The sequence below is a fragment of the Cydia splendana genome, chromosome 15 (assembly GCF_910591565.1).
Source record: "Cydia splendana chromosome 15, ilCydSple1.2, whole genome shotgun sequence".
Lineage (NCBI taxonomy): Eukaryota > Metazoa > Arthropoda > Insecta > Lepidoptera > Tortricidae > Cydia > Cydia splendana.
In genome coordinates, this window is record NC_085974.1 from 9461673 (window position 1) to 9478446 (window position 16774).

The 16774-nt window shown below is 37.8% G+C and overlaps 2 protein-coding genes across 3 annotated transcripts; both read right to left on the reverse strand.

Moving 5' to 3' along the window:
- Nucleotides 1-2579: 2579 nt before the first annotated feature.
- LOC134797530 (acidic juvenile hormone-suppressible protein 1-like) lies at nt 2580-14581 on the reverse strand. 2 transcript variants are annotated; one of them, XR_010145093.1, is made up of 9 exons: nt 14479-14581; nt 14016-14149; nt 12982-13803; nt 12725-12894; nt 12386-12639; nt 12086-12298; nt 11819-12001; nt 10956-11353; nt 2580-2755 (listed from the first exon to the last, which is right to left on the reverse strand). XR_010145093.1 is itself a non-coding variant. In XM_063769805.1 (8 exons), exons 1-8 carry the CDS (start codon nt 14564-14566, stop codon nt 11079-11081), a joined length of 2139 nt encoding a protein of 712 aa, XP_063625875.1. In that variant the 5' UTR covers nt 14567-14581; the 3' UTR covers nt 10802-11078. The 2 variants fall into 2 exon arrangements, 1 of the variants encoding a protein (XP_063625875.1); XM_063769805.1 differs by lacking the exon at nt 2580-2755 and having other exon boundaries at nt 10802-11353.
- Nucleotides 2853-6147, reverse strand: LOC134797529 (acidic juvenile hormone-suppressible protein 1-like). Its single transcript, XM_063769804.1, has 8 exons — nt 6021-6147; nt 5554-5687; nt 4519-5340; nt 4263-4432; nt 3922-4175; nt 3622-3834; nt 3351-3533; nt 2853-3150 (listed from the first exon to the last, which is right to left on the reverse strand). The coding sequence occupies exons 1-8, from the start codon at nt 6106-6108 to the stop codon at nt 2876-2878; spliced, it is 2139 nt and encodes a 712-aa protein (XP_063625874.1). The 5' UTR covers nt 6109-6147; the 3' UTR covers nt 2853-2875.
- Nucleotides 14582-16774: the final 2193 nt, after the last annotated feature.

Below are 16774 nucleotides of genomic sequence, written 5' to 3' on the forward strand. Positions count from 1 at the left end.
TAGATTAGGTTTTTTGTGATTAGCAAGTAGTAAAATAAATATTTTTTTATACTAATTAACTATTAGTTTTATTTTGACTGTAGTGCCTACTTACTTAAGATAGATTATATAATATTAAATTTTAAGAAACTTAATTATGAACTACATTATGCATTGTTCAAAAAAATATGCAACAATAATACATTATTTATTTAATTTAAAACTTCTATGCGATTAGCTCGTAATAACATTAGGCCTTCCTAGTCGCCTTCCTTGTCCACTAGTCTACTCTACCACTGTCGGATTGAGTGATATATAATATGGATATTATGCCAAATTGCAGTTTCTAGCGCTAACGATCACGGAGCAAACCCTCGAACAGATAGACAGACGGACATGGCGAAACTATACGGGTTTCTAGTTGGTTATGAAACCCTAAAAACTATTGTATTAGAGTAAGAGATAACGTTCATGATAAATCAGCATGATCATCGTTATCGTTCGTGTTTGTGCAACATACATTCTATTATTAATTAGAATTTAATTAGAATTTATTCTAAATAGAATCACAAAATATTATATTTACTTACCTAATTTTGTTAAACTTTAATTAGTTTCAATGTGTACAAAAATAAGAAGAAATTGATGCTTGAAAGATGGCGCCATACCTTTGGCCTATACTCGTGTAGATGGCGACACCGTTTGATATTTAACGATTTTAACACATACATATCAGTGAAGGAACATGGGTCAAAATGATATAAAAATAATAAAATCATTTATCCATATAAGTATATAATTTGTTTTGATAATACCAACATTCCGCTACTCGATGCTAGATGTCGACTACGAAAATAATAGTCGTTTTGGTACTAAAACTGATGAATGGAGTGAGCACTCTATTTTTTCTCTGTTAATAGTTAGTACGTACAATGTCATATTATGACAATGATATGATATGAATAATTGTTGGTTAATATGCGGAGATAATTTAAAAAATAAATGAATAAAGGCACTCTCTTGTTTTCTGGCGATAACAGATAGTTTGTGTTCTTATAAGAACAGTTTTCTCTAGCGCCCTCTATGAGCGAGTAGCGGCTAAATGTTATGAGATAAGTACTGGACCGAATACCGTGCTCCGTTCTGGCAAAGACACGCGCAGCGCCATCTATACAAATTTTGTAAAGCCCATTTTAGTAAATAAGTGCGCTAAGAGATGGCATCAAGTGCCAAAATAGCTGAAACATTTTCATAAGAGAGTAATAATAATAATGGACATAATGGTAAATACAAAAAGTGCCTATCGATAGTAAAGTTATGTGACGTTCCACGGCAAAAGGTACCTTATGCCGTATATCGCATCTAGTTAATCTTTAATTCATTTCCCGAATCGCGCCGTATGTTTTTATTTTATTTATTATTTAATTTACAATTGGAATAGGTGCCTAGTGGATTGTAAGCCCATTATGTAGTCATAATGGGCATACAATCGCATAAGTTAAATTTATAAAAAGGTTTTTTTTAAATGCTTAATACCTAGTACTTTTTGAAGGCTCATTAGGTATTTTTATCTCTATATCTTTCCACTCTTCAACCCCTCCATTTAGGCTCTTTTTGAGTTTTATATTATTATTTTAAAACTTAAACTGCTTGTTCTTAATTTACTAATAAACCATTAAGGGCCTATTTTAGATTTATGCTAGTTATGAATTTCGTTTAGTAGTACCAATGTATATATATTGAATACAAATAAATGATTTTTCCGTTTACTAATATTATTATAAGATTTTTTTTTACTATAATTAGGTACTTATTTTGTACAACTTGTGTTTGTTAGTTCTTGAATAAGTCGTATTACAAAAATCTAAAATTAGGATGATAGCCACAAACCTCATTAGAAGCTTGTATTTTTTTGGAAAAATAGAAATGATGGCAGAGTTATTAAAGTGATTAGTTAACAATAATACCTGAAAGATAGTCTTTCCGAATTTATATTACCCAGCCTAACTACTATTTAATCCAAAAGTAACCCTGTTCAATATTTTTCTGTATTAGTAGCTATATCTGAATATTAATGGTACTTTGTCGTATAATACTTACAACTTAGAAGTTAAATAGTTTTTTTAAATTATATACAATTTTCTTATCGCTTTTTCTTTTATTGCATTTGAAAATCTAACTAATCGCGACTGGTAGCTATAAAGGAAGGGTGCGATGTTTCTTGTTGTCTGTTTTAGCAAATATTAGTGTATATCGATGGCCAATTTGTAAAAAAAACATTACTTGTTAGATAGTGCCATATTTATATATCTGAATTTTCGTCGTTATAATAAAAGAAACAAACGTAGCATTCATTTGTTTATTTAATGGTTTAAACATAAATGCAATATGAATTATATGAGAGATCTTGAAGCTAATAAATATTATTATAACAAAAATTACTATTTAAAATATCGGCATGGTGGGTCAATTATAAACATACTATTAAGATATTGGTAATTATATACTAAGCATTATATAACAAAATAACCAACTAAAAATATTACTCAAGGTTGGTAACTATTTATTGCTTTAACAGACAACAGGCATTTATTAACAAAAATAAATATAACATAAATATATATTGACTCGTATAATTCATCTATATTCATACTATTACATATACAATCAACGGTTTCTACATAAATAAACACAAAATAAGTAACAAATAAATATTATACATACATATATAACACAACACGCGCACAAACTATTTACATCAGATTAGTGACATTCGCTACTCAACAATACAGTTTGACTAAAATCCTAAAGACAACACTGTAGTAACAGTCACATTCAATAAATCCGATGTAACGTTGAGTATCAAAGGTTTAATCCGTAGTAATATAGGTAAAGTTTAGTTAGCAGTGTCGGTGTGAGGCACGTAAACCTCGGGGGTGGGCTTATGGTGGATCAAGACATCCTCCAACATGATGTTGTGCAGATTCTCGATCTGCCACAAGTGCAGAGGACGGTCGACGGGGAAGCCGAACGGCTCATCGCTCATGCGGCGAGCTCCGCTGCCGTAGCCAGGAGACACCACGTGGTCAAAACCAGTACCCTGTTGGACCTTGGGCGCGCGGTACTCAGAGATGTAAGTCAGCAGGACGAAGGGCATACCACCGACGCGACCTGGATAATAACACAGTTTAGCTACATTTTCCTAAGAATCAGTAATAAAGATAAAATATATATCGCAAATATTATGGTGCTTACTTCAATAAGATTTTATCCCACTTGGGAAAGGACTGTTAAGATGATAAAATGGTTTATTATAATTGTAATGATGTGTATAGGTAATTATTATTCAATTTTATTCAGTATAAACATACCCTTAGGAAGCACCAGACGCTCAGGGAATCCTTCAATCTTCTGAGCCTGGCTCAAGACAAATTGACCCTTGCCATGCAGGGCGTTCTCAGCCTTCTCGTAGACCTCATGAGCGCTGGTCCAGTCGTCAATGGTCCATATGTTCTGGATGGAATCGCGCTTGATAACGTGCTCACCAACGGGCACTGTAAAAATAAATGTATATGTATGAATATCTCAAATGCTAAGGGAACTAAGTAGGTATTGATACATTATATTCTACATTTTACTCACAGTCGTAAGTGAACTGGTCGATTTGGAAGAAGTTTTCGGTGTTCAGGTGAAGAGGGATTTCGTAGCCGTGGCTGTCGTATTTGGGAGCCAAGAAGAATTTGACGAGAACGGTCTTGGCGACTTCACTCTTGACGTTCACGCGGATCTGGAAGACCTTGTGGTTCAGGCGAGGGACCTGGACGAGGACACTGACGTCATCAACGACCACCTTCCCTGTAATTTAAATATTGAATTTGTGAGTAATTTATAGATGGAAGGAGCAGCACTTAAACAAACGTAGTTTTTTTTATTCCAACGTACTTTCAAAATCGTTCATGTGCAGATGGTTGGTAACGTTCACGTAGGTGTTTTCGAAGTAGGTGACCAACTTGTCAGTCTCAACCTTCTGGATAGTAACAGCGGGTAAAGCAAGTTCTTCAGGCTTGTAGGGAGGCAGCTGCTGGTGCCACAGGTTGAACAGGTTCAATACACGCTTCCAGATCATGTATAGAGCGGGGTCGCGAAGAGCGGTCTGGTAGAGCTCTAGAGCGGAAGGCAGGACCAGGGGCACGGTACTGGAAAATATAAAAATACATAAAATCCTTATATATAGGTAGGCACTAAGTAACGAGTAGTAAAAAAAACAATGATTAAATATTTACGTCTGGTGGTAAGCGTGCTCGTGAACAATAGAGTTTCCGAGGAGCTCTTTCCAGAGGGTGATGAAGTCCTTGTAGTAACCGGTGTTAGGAGAGTCAGCGTCGGCTTCAATCAGGCGTCCGAGAACATCGATGGATTCAGGAGTGCGCAGGCTAACGAGCTCGCCCAAGTTCTGAGAAAGTAATGATACATTTAAGTTAAAAAAAATCAACTTTATAAAATATAAATAATAAAGAACAATTTCCACAAAGTACTTACGTTAATGTAGTATCCAACGTCGATCGCGTCACGAATACGACGCTCGTAGATATCAATAGCCTTAATTTCATTAATGAAGTCTTGTTGATAAAGGTGGAAGTGGTTAGGCCTAACCGGGAATGGGATTCCGTTGTGGTACAGGAGACCAGGGGTGTAACCTTCCTCAACAATGCCGTGCAGTTCAAGATCTGGGATCTCACCAAGACCGTTCGACAGCCTCTCCATGTAGTAACGAGCCAGGAGCTGCTTGTGCGAGTACCAGAACCATTCACCGCGGTAGTCCTTCACCAAGGGGCAGGTTTCGCTTGCGAGCCATTTCGGGTAAGCCACTTGGGTGTTGTAGTACCATGTGTTGAGAGCTAAATCGTGAGTCCAGTAGAAGACAGGGGAATCGACAGAGAAGTAAGGCCAGACGGTCTCGTTCCACCTAATCACTACATTGTCGTTCCAGATATAAGTCATCGGGTAGTGCTCGACTAGGTGCATGCCGTGAGTGTTGATCCTCTGGGCAGTGGTCATAACTTCTCCATTGAGGAAGTAAGAGGGGAAGATTTCGTAGAGGGGTGGGACGACGAATCCTTGAGTGTCGTGGCGGTGAACAATGGCGGTGGTGAGCACGTAAACGTACAGGTTTTCATTAACACGGTCTCTGAGGTACACGGCAGTCTTGTAGAACGTATCGTAGTCCTTGGCGGAGAACAGAACTTGGAAGAGAGTCTCAGCCTCGAACTGATGATATTCTTCAAGAATAGAGAAAGGCACCGCACGTGGCAGTAGACCATACTCCATGAGATCCACGTAAATCTTGACAGCAGTTACATTCTGAAAAGGAGATATATTATTTAACACTAACATAATATATAATCATAGTTATAATTTTAATCGTTTATTCTCAGGAGTAGGTATGTCAAATGTCTTAGTATAAATCACTTTATCCTAAGCAGTATTTGACCCGTACTAAAGCATTTTAATCATACTAGGTGACCCGTTTCATTAGTCTTGAATGAAGTTATGGGTATTTAGTTAATAACTTACGCTGTAGTGCTGAATGTTCTTCTCGATTTCCCAAGTACTGGCAATGGTCTTAAGTGGCTCGTAGTGAAGGGGCTCATGGATATGGTAGAAGAGAGTTGACAGGTCAATCTGACGCTTGAGGGAAGCCTGGTCAGCTAAAACAATTGTTTAATGTTATTACTCAGAGATATACTATATACTTATTACACTCAATAAGTTTGCTGAATAATGTTGAAATCACAAATTGATACGTAAAAAATGGGACGGATAATTAATGGAACTATTAACAATTTACTGTACATAAATTGCAAGCAAAATATAAAAGCCAAGTAGACAGAATGAGCTTTTAGCATACTAAAATAAGAATGAGCTTCCGACTGATTCATTTAGGTAATTCACGCTTATGTAACGCCATTATCATAAAGCAATGCCAAATCATCTCACGAAACACTGAATAAATCACTGATGAGAGAATAGTGGTGACTTACCAGGTTTCTGGGGCCAGATCTTCTTGAGGGAGTCGCAAGACCCGCCGGCCACTAGGAGCGCTAAAGCACACAACACGAGACGAGCCATGTTTGCCAATGTTGAATTGACCACCAGCACCCCCTTTTATACTGCCACGGGACTGATAACGGAGAAACGAACTGAATGCATTTTGTTATCAGATATGTTGATTCACATATGGTTATCATAGGTCAGGTACCGGTAATGTCACCTTGATTGAAACTATGAATTACACTTTAGAACCGCGTGTTTCAGCGACAGTACAATACAATACATATATTCTTTATAGCGCACCAATATGTAAAAATCATGATATACAAATTAAGCACAATACTTAAACTATGGTAGATAACAGGCGGTCTTATCGCTAAAGAGCGATCTCTTCCAGACAACCTTAGCGACATCGTTACCTTTAGATATACCGGGTGTGGCCTGTAACACGAGCAAACAATTAAAACATAGATTGTACTCCTTAAACGGTGACATTTTTGTTCAACAACTTTTAAAAATTATGAAGTATTTAGACTCCCTATTTTTCATACATAAATATTAGCTTCAATGGACGCCATCGCCTCGCCATAATATGATATTATCATTGTGATTCACGTTGCTTGTCACGCCTTAAACATAACAAAATTCGCAATACATTGCATCTTAGAATAAACTTTAAAGTGTATTTTAATACATCAATCAATCAAACCACAAGTTATTTTTAAAAGTCGTTGAACAAATGTTGGTCAGTATGAAGAGTACAGCCTACAGTTAATTTTTTTGCTCATATTACAGGCCACACCCGGTATATTTATTACTAGCTGTGCCCGCGGCTCCGCCCGCGTGCAATTCGGTCTGTATCAGTAAGCGGCTAATTTCTAATCCTAATTTCTCTCCCTCTCCCCTGGAGGCGGAACTTGAAGTAAAGTTGACAGATGAATATGCTAGAGGACTGTAGTACAGATAAAATATTTTACAATTAGGTACCACTAAATAAAACTACACTCCAAAATCAATAGTGTTTTTCGCCCTTATTCAAATTTTACACGTGATTTAAACGACAGAATAGTATTATTAGGTGTATATCGGACGATACAGTAAGGTATACGCGCGCGAGCGAAAGCGAAGCGGCCTGCCTGCCTGGCTAGAGCGCCACTCACCGTGGTCTTCTTCAGACTCCTGAGGAAGACCACGTGCCCCTTGTAACTTCAATGCGTTGTGAGACTTTCGCGAATGATTCGATTTTTTTCGGGAAGGCATGGTAATGCGTATAAAATGCGTATAAATTGCGAGTCCCAAATCGTTTGACTCCGCAAACAACCAGTGCCGGATTAAGATATTTTGATGCCCAAAGCATTTCTAGACCATGGCGCCCCCTCTCCCTAAGGTCATCAAGATTACATTGTTTTTTTTTTTGGTAAATTGAGTGAAGTTCATTGCCGCATTACAGCCGAGAATGGAAATCAGACACATCATTTTATCACGAAAATTTACAGTGCCGCAGCAGTAACGTTGCAACAGAGTACCTAATGCTGCTGCAGTCGCCACCCGATGTCACCTTTATCATATCCTAGAATGTTATTGAAAACGCGAGCGAAGCGAGCGCGAAAATTTTTCGATATAAAAACGCAATTTGATAGACAGTTGTACATTTTTACTTTTAGTATGGAAATCAGTCACATCATTTTATCACGAAAATTGACTGTGCTGCAGCAGTAACGTTGTAACAGAGTAATGCTACTGCAGTCGCCACCCGAATGTCACCTTTGTCATGTCTTAGAAACTGATTGAAAAGGCGAGCGAAGCGAGCGCGAAAATTTTTCAATTCAATTTTACAATTTTTTTTTAGTATGATCATTTTTAGTTTTCTTGATTACCTACTTAATGTTTACTCAGTTCCCCAAAAGATGGCGCTGTGCAATGTGTGGCAATTAATTTATTGTCGTTTAATTTTGTTGTATTATTAAATCATTATTCTATTAAATTTGTTGATATCCGTACGGTCTTCTAAACTTAGAGTTAATTTGACAAAATCCTTCCTCAGTGGCTTATTCATGTCACAACGTATCAAATTCAGCGCCATCGGTTAGTTTACCACGGTACTCTATAGTGGTAGCACATATTTGAAAAAAGTTTGCACCTCTTTCCTAAGTAGCGCCATAAGATTCAGGGGAAAACTTAAGTCAATCGAGTGTTGTGGCTACCCCCCCTTTTAGGGGTTGAATTTTTATAGCCTATAACTTGGCCGGGGATTTTCTCGACAGATTAGTAAAGATTTCATCAAAATCCGTTCAGCCGTTTTCACGTGATGCGCGGTCAAATAAACAGACAAACAGATAAACAGACAAACAGACAAAAATTCTAAAAACTGTTGGAACGTGTTCTGTTATAGATTCTAAGTATCCCCAGCCAACTTTTTTTCAAATAACTTCCATGTACAGACTTTCGACCCTCTTCAGCTTTATTATATGTATAGATACATAGATATCAAATCAATGTGCTTACTGTTAAGGTTCTTAAGGTTAAGGAGCTACAGATGTATTGCATAATTGTTTTCCATCGCATTTTCTCGGAAACGTTCATATTTTTCATGCTAGTTCAGTCAATGTCAGTACTTTTTGTATCGAGACTGACTGAAATAGCAAGACACGTTCGTAAGTTTTCGTGAAAATACGATAGAAAATAATTATACACTAGGTACATCTGTAGTAGGTATAGGTACTCAGTACAAAAATATAATTTAAACTCGCTCTAAGGCTGATGATTATATCCTAATGATAGTAATGATCCATAAAGGATTAAAGGGCCTTTTGGCATGGCCATAAAAATATATAATAATATCCCAAACGAAATCAAAGAAATAAATAAATAAGTAGAGTACTACACATTAAAAATGCATTCAAAACTTACTTAGTAAAACAAGCGTACTACACATTAAATGATTTTTTTAAGGGGCTACCCCACGCGGGCCGCAAGTGAGAGGTTGGCGGGCCGCTGTTTGCCGACCGCTGCTTTAAGCAATATAGTATCCTATATTTACTTCAAAGTTCATTGTCTTCGAGATATTTGGCATCAAACTTGAACAATTTTAGGCTAAAAAACTGGTTTTCTGGCCATAACTTTAAAATTTTAACCCTGGACACGTTTTTCGAGACGGCAAAGACGAACCCAAATATGTAGATTTCGTACATGTAAGATCCTTCACTTGTAGTGAAGGATCTTACATGGACTAGATACGAAAAAAGTGTTTTTTAGACAATGTTTAAAAAATTCATAAAAAAATAAGTATTCATTTATTTTCAAAATCCGGTAGACAAAACCGGAGATAAAAGATTATAAAACCGATAACCGTTTTTCTTATAATTCTATCTGTAGTGCAAAAAAAGGAGATACGATTCAAAACCTGTCAAAAATCGATGAAAACCTCGGGTAGCCCCTTAACGAAAATATGGACGAATAACGTTACCGGCACAGATAAGTTTGGAAAAAAGGTTACAAGAGAGACCATTATAAATCATACACTAGCCCTTAGGAATTGGCTTATGCCTATGTTGCATGTTATCTCATAAGTTAGTGTTAAGTATATTGCTACACTCTTACAGGGTTCATGTGGAACTGTACTAAGTAGTTTTTTAAGAACTGTAGGTATACTAATATGAGTGCAATAAACAATTCTGATTCTGATTCCGGGCCGATTGCCGAAACGAACCGAATGCAACCGAACTGCTTCTTATTTTGCGCCGACTTGCAGACGGTGCAGATACTGCAGATGAAACGCAGTCCGTCTATGATCAACCTAAAATGGGGGCCTAGCCAAGATGACAATCGTACATCACTTGTTGTTAATTTACTAATCTTATTCTACTTTATTATTTTATCCTTCAAATAAGATATTTTTTAAATTATAATTAGGTACGTATTTACTTCTGTTCTTACTCCCGAGGGCACCAAATTTTGATAGGTATTTTTAATTTTTAGTTTTAGTTAATTTAATTGTAGTTAGTTTTAGTTTTATATTCGTGTTTATGTCTTTTAGTAATTTATATTAATAAATTTCTTTGTTCTGTTATTTCTTGAATAAGTCATATTAGAAAAATCTGCAATTAGGATGAATACTCCACAAATCCTCATTAGGAGCTTGTGTTTTTTTGGAAAAACAGAAATTATGGCAGAGTTATTAAAGTAAGTAATTAGTTTACAATAATACTATCATTCCGAATTTATATTACCCAGGCTAACTACTATTCAATCCAAGTAACCTCCCTGGTCAATATTTTTCTGTAGTGGTATATCTATCGTATTATTACCTACATTTTACCAAAAATAAACGAAGATGAACAATTTTTTTATTTATACCTACATACATTTACTTTGCTGTTTCTTTTATTGCATTTGTAAATCTTACTAGGTAGTTGATAGCTAAAAAAAACATAACTTGTTAGATAGGTACAATATTTTTATATCTGAATGTTCGTCATTATAATAAAAGGAAAAACGTAGTATTCATTTGTTTATTAAATGGTTTAAACATAAATGCAATATGAATTATATGAGAGATCGTGAAGCTAATATATATTATTATAACAAAAAATACTATTTAAAATATCGGTATGGTGGGTCAATTGTAAACATAAGTACTATAAAGATATTGGTAATTATATACTAAGCATTATATAACAAAATAACCAACTAAAAATATTCCTCAGATGGTAACCATTTATTGCTTTAACACCCAACAGGCATTTATTAACTAAAATAAATATAACATAGATATATATTGACTCGTATAATTCATCTATATTCATACTATTACATATACAATCAACGGTTTCTACATAAATAAACACAAAATAAGTAACAAATAAATATTATACATACATATATAACACAACACGCTCACAAACTATTTACATCAGATTAGTGACATTCGCTACTCAACAATACAGTTTGACTAAAATCACTAAAGACTAAACTGTAACAGTCACAGTCAATAAATCCAATGTAACGTTGAGTATCAAAGGTTTAATCCATAGTAATATAGGTAACGTTTAGTTAGCAGTGTCGGTGTGAGGCACGTAAACCTCGGGGGTGGGCTTATGGTGGATCAAGACATCCTCCAACATGATGTTGTGCAGATTCTCGATCTGCCAAAGGTGCAGAGGACGGTCGACGGGGAAGCCGAACGGCTCATCGCTCATGCGGCGAGCTCCGCTGCCGTAGCCAGGAGATACCACGTGGTCGAAACCAGTACCCTGTTGGACCTTGGGCGCGCGGTACTCAGAGATGTAAGTCAGCAGGACGAAGGGCATACCTCCGACGCGACCTGGAAAATAACACAGTTTAGTTACATTTTCCTAAGAACCAGTAATAAGGATATAAATATGTCGCAAATATTATGATGCTTACTTCAATAGAATTTTATCCCACTTGGGAAAGGATTGTTAAGATAATAAGATGGTTTATTATAATTGTAATGATGTGTATAGGTAATTATTATTCAATTTGTATCAGACGAGCGGTCTGGCCTAGTGGGTAGTGACCCTACCTGTGAAGCCGATGATCCTGGGTTCGAATCCCGGTAAGGGCATTTATTTGTGTGACAAACACAAATATTTGTTCCTGAGTCATGGGTGTTTTCTATATGTATATAAGTATGTACTTATTTATATAAGTATGCATATCGTCGCCTAGCACCCATAGTACAAGGTTTGCTTAGTTTGGGGCTAGGTTGATCTATGAGATATCCCCAAATATTTATTTTATTTTATTTATTTTATTTTAAACATACCCTTAGGAAGCAGCAGACGCTCAGGGAATCCTTCAATCTTCTGAGCCTGACTCAAGACGAATTGACCCTTGCCGTGCAGGGCGTTCTCAGCCTTCTCGTAGACCTCATGAGCGCTGGTCCAGTCGTCAATGGTCCATATATTCTGGATGGAATCGCGCTTGATAACGTGCTCACCAACGGGCACTGTAAAAATATGTATGTATGAATATCTCAAATGCTAAGGGAGCTAAGTAGGTAGTGATACATTATATTCTACATTTTACTCACAGTCGTAAGTGAACTGGTCCATTTGGAAGAAGTTTTCGGTGTTCAGGTGAAGAGGGATTTCGTAGCCGTGGCTGTCGTATTTGGGAGCCAAGAAGAATTTGACGAGAACGGTCTTCGCGACTTCACTCTTGACGTTCACGCGGATCTGGAAGACCTTGTGGTTCAGACGAGGGACCTGGACGAGGACACTGACGTCATCAACGACCACCTTCCCTGTAATTTAAATATTGAGTTAGTGAGTAATTTATAGATGGAAGGAGCAGCACTAAAACAAACGTAGTTTTTTTTATTCCAACGTACTTTCAAAATCGTTCATGTGCAGGTGGTTGGTAACGTTCACGTAGGTGTTCTCGAAGTAGGTGACCAACTTATCAGTCTCAACCTTCTGGATAGTAACAGTGGGTAAAGCAAGTTCTTCAGGCTTGTAGAGAGGCAGCTGCTGGTGCCACAGGTTGAAGAGGTTCAACACACGCTTCCAGATCATGTAGAGAGCGGGGTCGCGAAGAGCGGTCTGGTAGAGCTCTAGAGCGGAAGGCAGGACCAGGGGCACGGTACTGGAAAATATAAAAATACATAAAATGCTTATATATAGGTAGGCACTAATTATCGAGTAGCAAAAAACAATGATTAAATATTTACGTCTGGTGGTAAGCGTGCTCGTGAACAATAGAGTTTCCGAGGAGTTCTTTCCAGAGGGTGATGAAGTCCTTGTAGTAACCGGTGTTGGGAGAGTCAGCGTCGGCTTCAATCAGGCGTCCGAGAACATCGATGGATTCAGGAGTGCGCAGGCTAACGAGCTCGCCCAAGTTCTGAGAAAGTAATGATACATTTAAGTTAAAAAAAAAACAACTTTATAAAATATAAATAATAAAGAACAATTTCCACAAAGTACTTACGTTAATGTAGTATCCAACGTCGATCGCGTCACGAATACGACGCTCGTAGACATCAATAGCCTTAATTTCATTGATGAAGTCTTGTTGATGAAGGTGGAAGTGGTTAGGCCTAACCGGGAATGGGATTCCGTTGTGGTACAGGAGACCAGGGGTGTAACCTTCCTCAACAATGCCGTGCAGTTCAAGATCTGGGATCTCACCAAGACCGTTCGACAGCCTCTCCATGTAGTAACGAGCCAGGAGCTGCTTGTGCGAGTACCAGAACCATTCACCGCGGTAGTCCTTCACCAAGGGGCAGGTTTCGCTTGCGAGCCATTTCGGGTAAGCCACTTGGGTGTTGTAGTACCATGTGTTGAGAGCTAAATCGTGAGTCCAGTAGAAGACAGGGGAATCGACAGAGAAGTAAGGCCAGACGGTCTCGTTCCACCTAATCACTACATTGTCGTTCCAGATATAAGTCATCGGGTAGTGCTCGACTAGGTGCATGCCGTGAGTGTTGATCCTCTGGGCAGTGGTCATAACTTCTCCATTGAGGAAGTAAGAGGGGAAGATTGCGTAGAGGGGTGGGACGACGAATCCTTGAGTGTCGTGGCGGTGAACAATGGCGGTGGTGAGCACGTAAACGTACAGGTTTTCATTAACACGGTCTCTGAGGTACACGGCAGTCTTGTAGAACGTATCGTAGTCCTTGGCGGAGAACAGAACTTGGAAGAGAGTCTCAGCCTCGAACTGATGATATTCTTCAAGAATAGAGAAAGGCACCGCACGTGGCAGTAGACCATACTCCATGAGATCCACGTAAATCTTGACAGCAGTTACATTCTGAAAAGGAGATATATTATTTAACACTAACATAATATATAATCATAGTTATAATTTTAATCGTTTATTCTCAGGAGTAGGTATGTCAAATGTCTTAGTATAAATCACTTTATCCTAAGCAGTATTTGACCCGTACTAAAGCATTTTAATCATACTAGTGACCCGTTTCATTAGTCTTGAATGAAGTTATGGGTATTTAGTTAATAACTTACGCTGTAGTGCTGAATGTTCTTCTCGATTTCCCAAGTACTGGCAATGGTCTTAAGTGGCTCGTAGTGAAGGGGCTCATGGATATGGTAGAAGAGAGTTGACAGGTCAATCTGACGCTTGAGGGAAGCCTGGTCAGCTAAAACAATTGTTTAATGTTATTACTCAGAGATATACTATATACTTATTACACTCAATAAGTTTGCTGAATAATGTTGAAATCACAAATTGATACGTAAAAAATGGGACGGATAATTAATGGAACTATTAACAATTTACTGTACATAAATTGCAAGCAAAATATAAAAGCCAAGTAGACAGAATGAGCTTTTAGCATAATAAAAGAAGAATGAGCTTCCGACTGATTAATTTAATTCACGCTTATGTAACGCCATTATCATAAAGCAATGCCTAATCATCTCATGAAAAACTGAATAAATCGCTGATGAGAGAATAGTGGTGACTTACCAGGTTTTTGGGGCCAGATCTTCTTGAGGGAGTCGCAAGACCCGCCGGCCACTAGGAGCGCTAAAGCACACAACACGAGACGAGCCATGTTTGCCAGTACTGAAATGACCACCAGCACCCCCTTTTATACTGCCACGGGACTGATAACGGAGAAACAAACTGAATGCATTTTGTTATCAGATATATTGATTCACATATGGTTATCATAGGTCAGGCACCGGTAATGTCACCTTGATAAAAACTATGAAATTACACTTTAGAACCGCGTGTTTCAGCGACAATACAATACATCCTTCTTCATTATTTCTTGCTCACCAATATGTAAAAGAACATGATATACAAATTAAGCACAATACTTAAACGATGGTAGACAACAGGCGGTCTTATCGCTAAAGAGCGATCTCTTCCAGACAATCTTAGCGACATTTCGCATATCTATTCTGTCCACCTGTTTCAGAGCTCGCTCTTCTCAACTGATTCCCCTGAAATTTGTGGCGATCGATTATTAGGTACATATTATGATTTTTTCGTTGGTACAATTTTCGGAAAATTTTGAATTTGCTGAGCCATGGGGGTTCTCGAGGTCTACTGCTCACAGAGCCGTATTTTAGGACGACTCACGCTAGACAGGACCGAGGAGGAAGTAACTCTGGCCCTGCACATAAAACCATAATTTGGAATAGGTACCCTGTCACCAAATTATTTTTCATCTGAAGTGACTAGTTATTGGATTTTCAAAGCTATTAATTTCAATACCTAGTGTTCACTTAATCAAAAATATTTTATTTAATAAAGTTGTTTTCGAGGCCAACTTATCAAATCGCATGCCATAAGTGGATATTTATATACCGACCCCTTAGTCCCCTGCCCCCTAAGACGGACAGACGAACATGACGAAACTATGACGGTTCCATTTTTGCCCTTTTGGCTACGGTACCCTAAAAGTCTTCCCTTACAACCCTTTTTGGCATCTTACTTACCTATATTGTCACATATGACCGCATAACAAAACTCCAATGGAGTAAATCCAAGCTAATAATTAACTATACATACAATAAACCTCATTACTACTGGAGCGCTGGTGGCCTAGCGGTAAGAGCGTGCGACTTTCAATCTGGAGGTCGCGGGTTCGAACCCCGGCTCGTACCAATGAGTTTTACGAAAATTATGTACGAAATATCATTTGATATTTACCAGTCGCTTTTCGGTGAAGGAAAACATCGTGAGGAAACAGAACTAGGCCTTCCTAGTTTACCTTCTGGGTTGGAAGGTTAGATGGCAGTCGCTTTCGTAAAAACTAGTGCCTCCGCCAATTCTTGGGATTAGTTGCAAGCGGACCCCAGGCTCCCATGAGCCGTGGCAAAATGCCGGGATAACGGGAGGAAGATGATGATGAAATCTCATTACTATTCTCTCCCGGATACGCTATCAGATGTTATTTTCGCGTAATTATAGCGATATGAACAATAAAAACAGTAATATTAGGTAAGTAACTGCACTACAAAAATAAATATGTGTGTTATCTCACTGCAAGTGATAAGGATGTACGAAATATCTGCTTTAAGAACATAGCGCATCTACGCTCTCATTTTGAAATGACATTCTGAATATTCTGATGTATACTTTTAATCGCTCTTATTTATTTGAATTACAATTTTACGAAACAAAAACTAGAAACAGAGACTTTCTCGGTTCTCTGCTCGTAGGTATGCGCTTTTCGCTACAAACAGGAAAACCCATGGTATAGCTGGCAGAGAATGTGTTAGAGTGAAGTATACTATAACTTTAATAGCGTCTAAGATTTCGGGTTGGCTTAGGTACGTATACTTAGTTCAGTTCGTTAGAAGACTACGCCACCACCTAGAAATGTCTAAAATACTTTGCACTCGCTTCGTGATGAAGTTTTTATGCGTACTTTTAATTAAAATTGTAAACAATTTCTTTTGCAGGTGTTTTAGCTTATTCCAAAACCAAAATTGCTTTGTAGACAACTTTAAAAAATGTTTTTCACCTTGAACTATTGAAAAACCATTCACAACGCCACAATCGTTCGCTTATCAAGCCTTAGGCCATGAACTGAACCATATTTGTTCATTCTCTAACAATACCCATAGTCTAATAAAACATGGTCTTCCATTCCCAGAGTGACACGGTTATCATATAGCGCTGTCGCATGATGACGTAGGCCCGTGTCAGTTAGGTGACCTAGAAAAGACGGGAATGGAGTACCAGGCGGAGTATATTATTATACCATGACAATACCTTACTATAGGCCAGGGGTCACCAAATGGCGGAC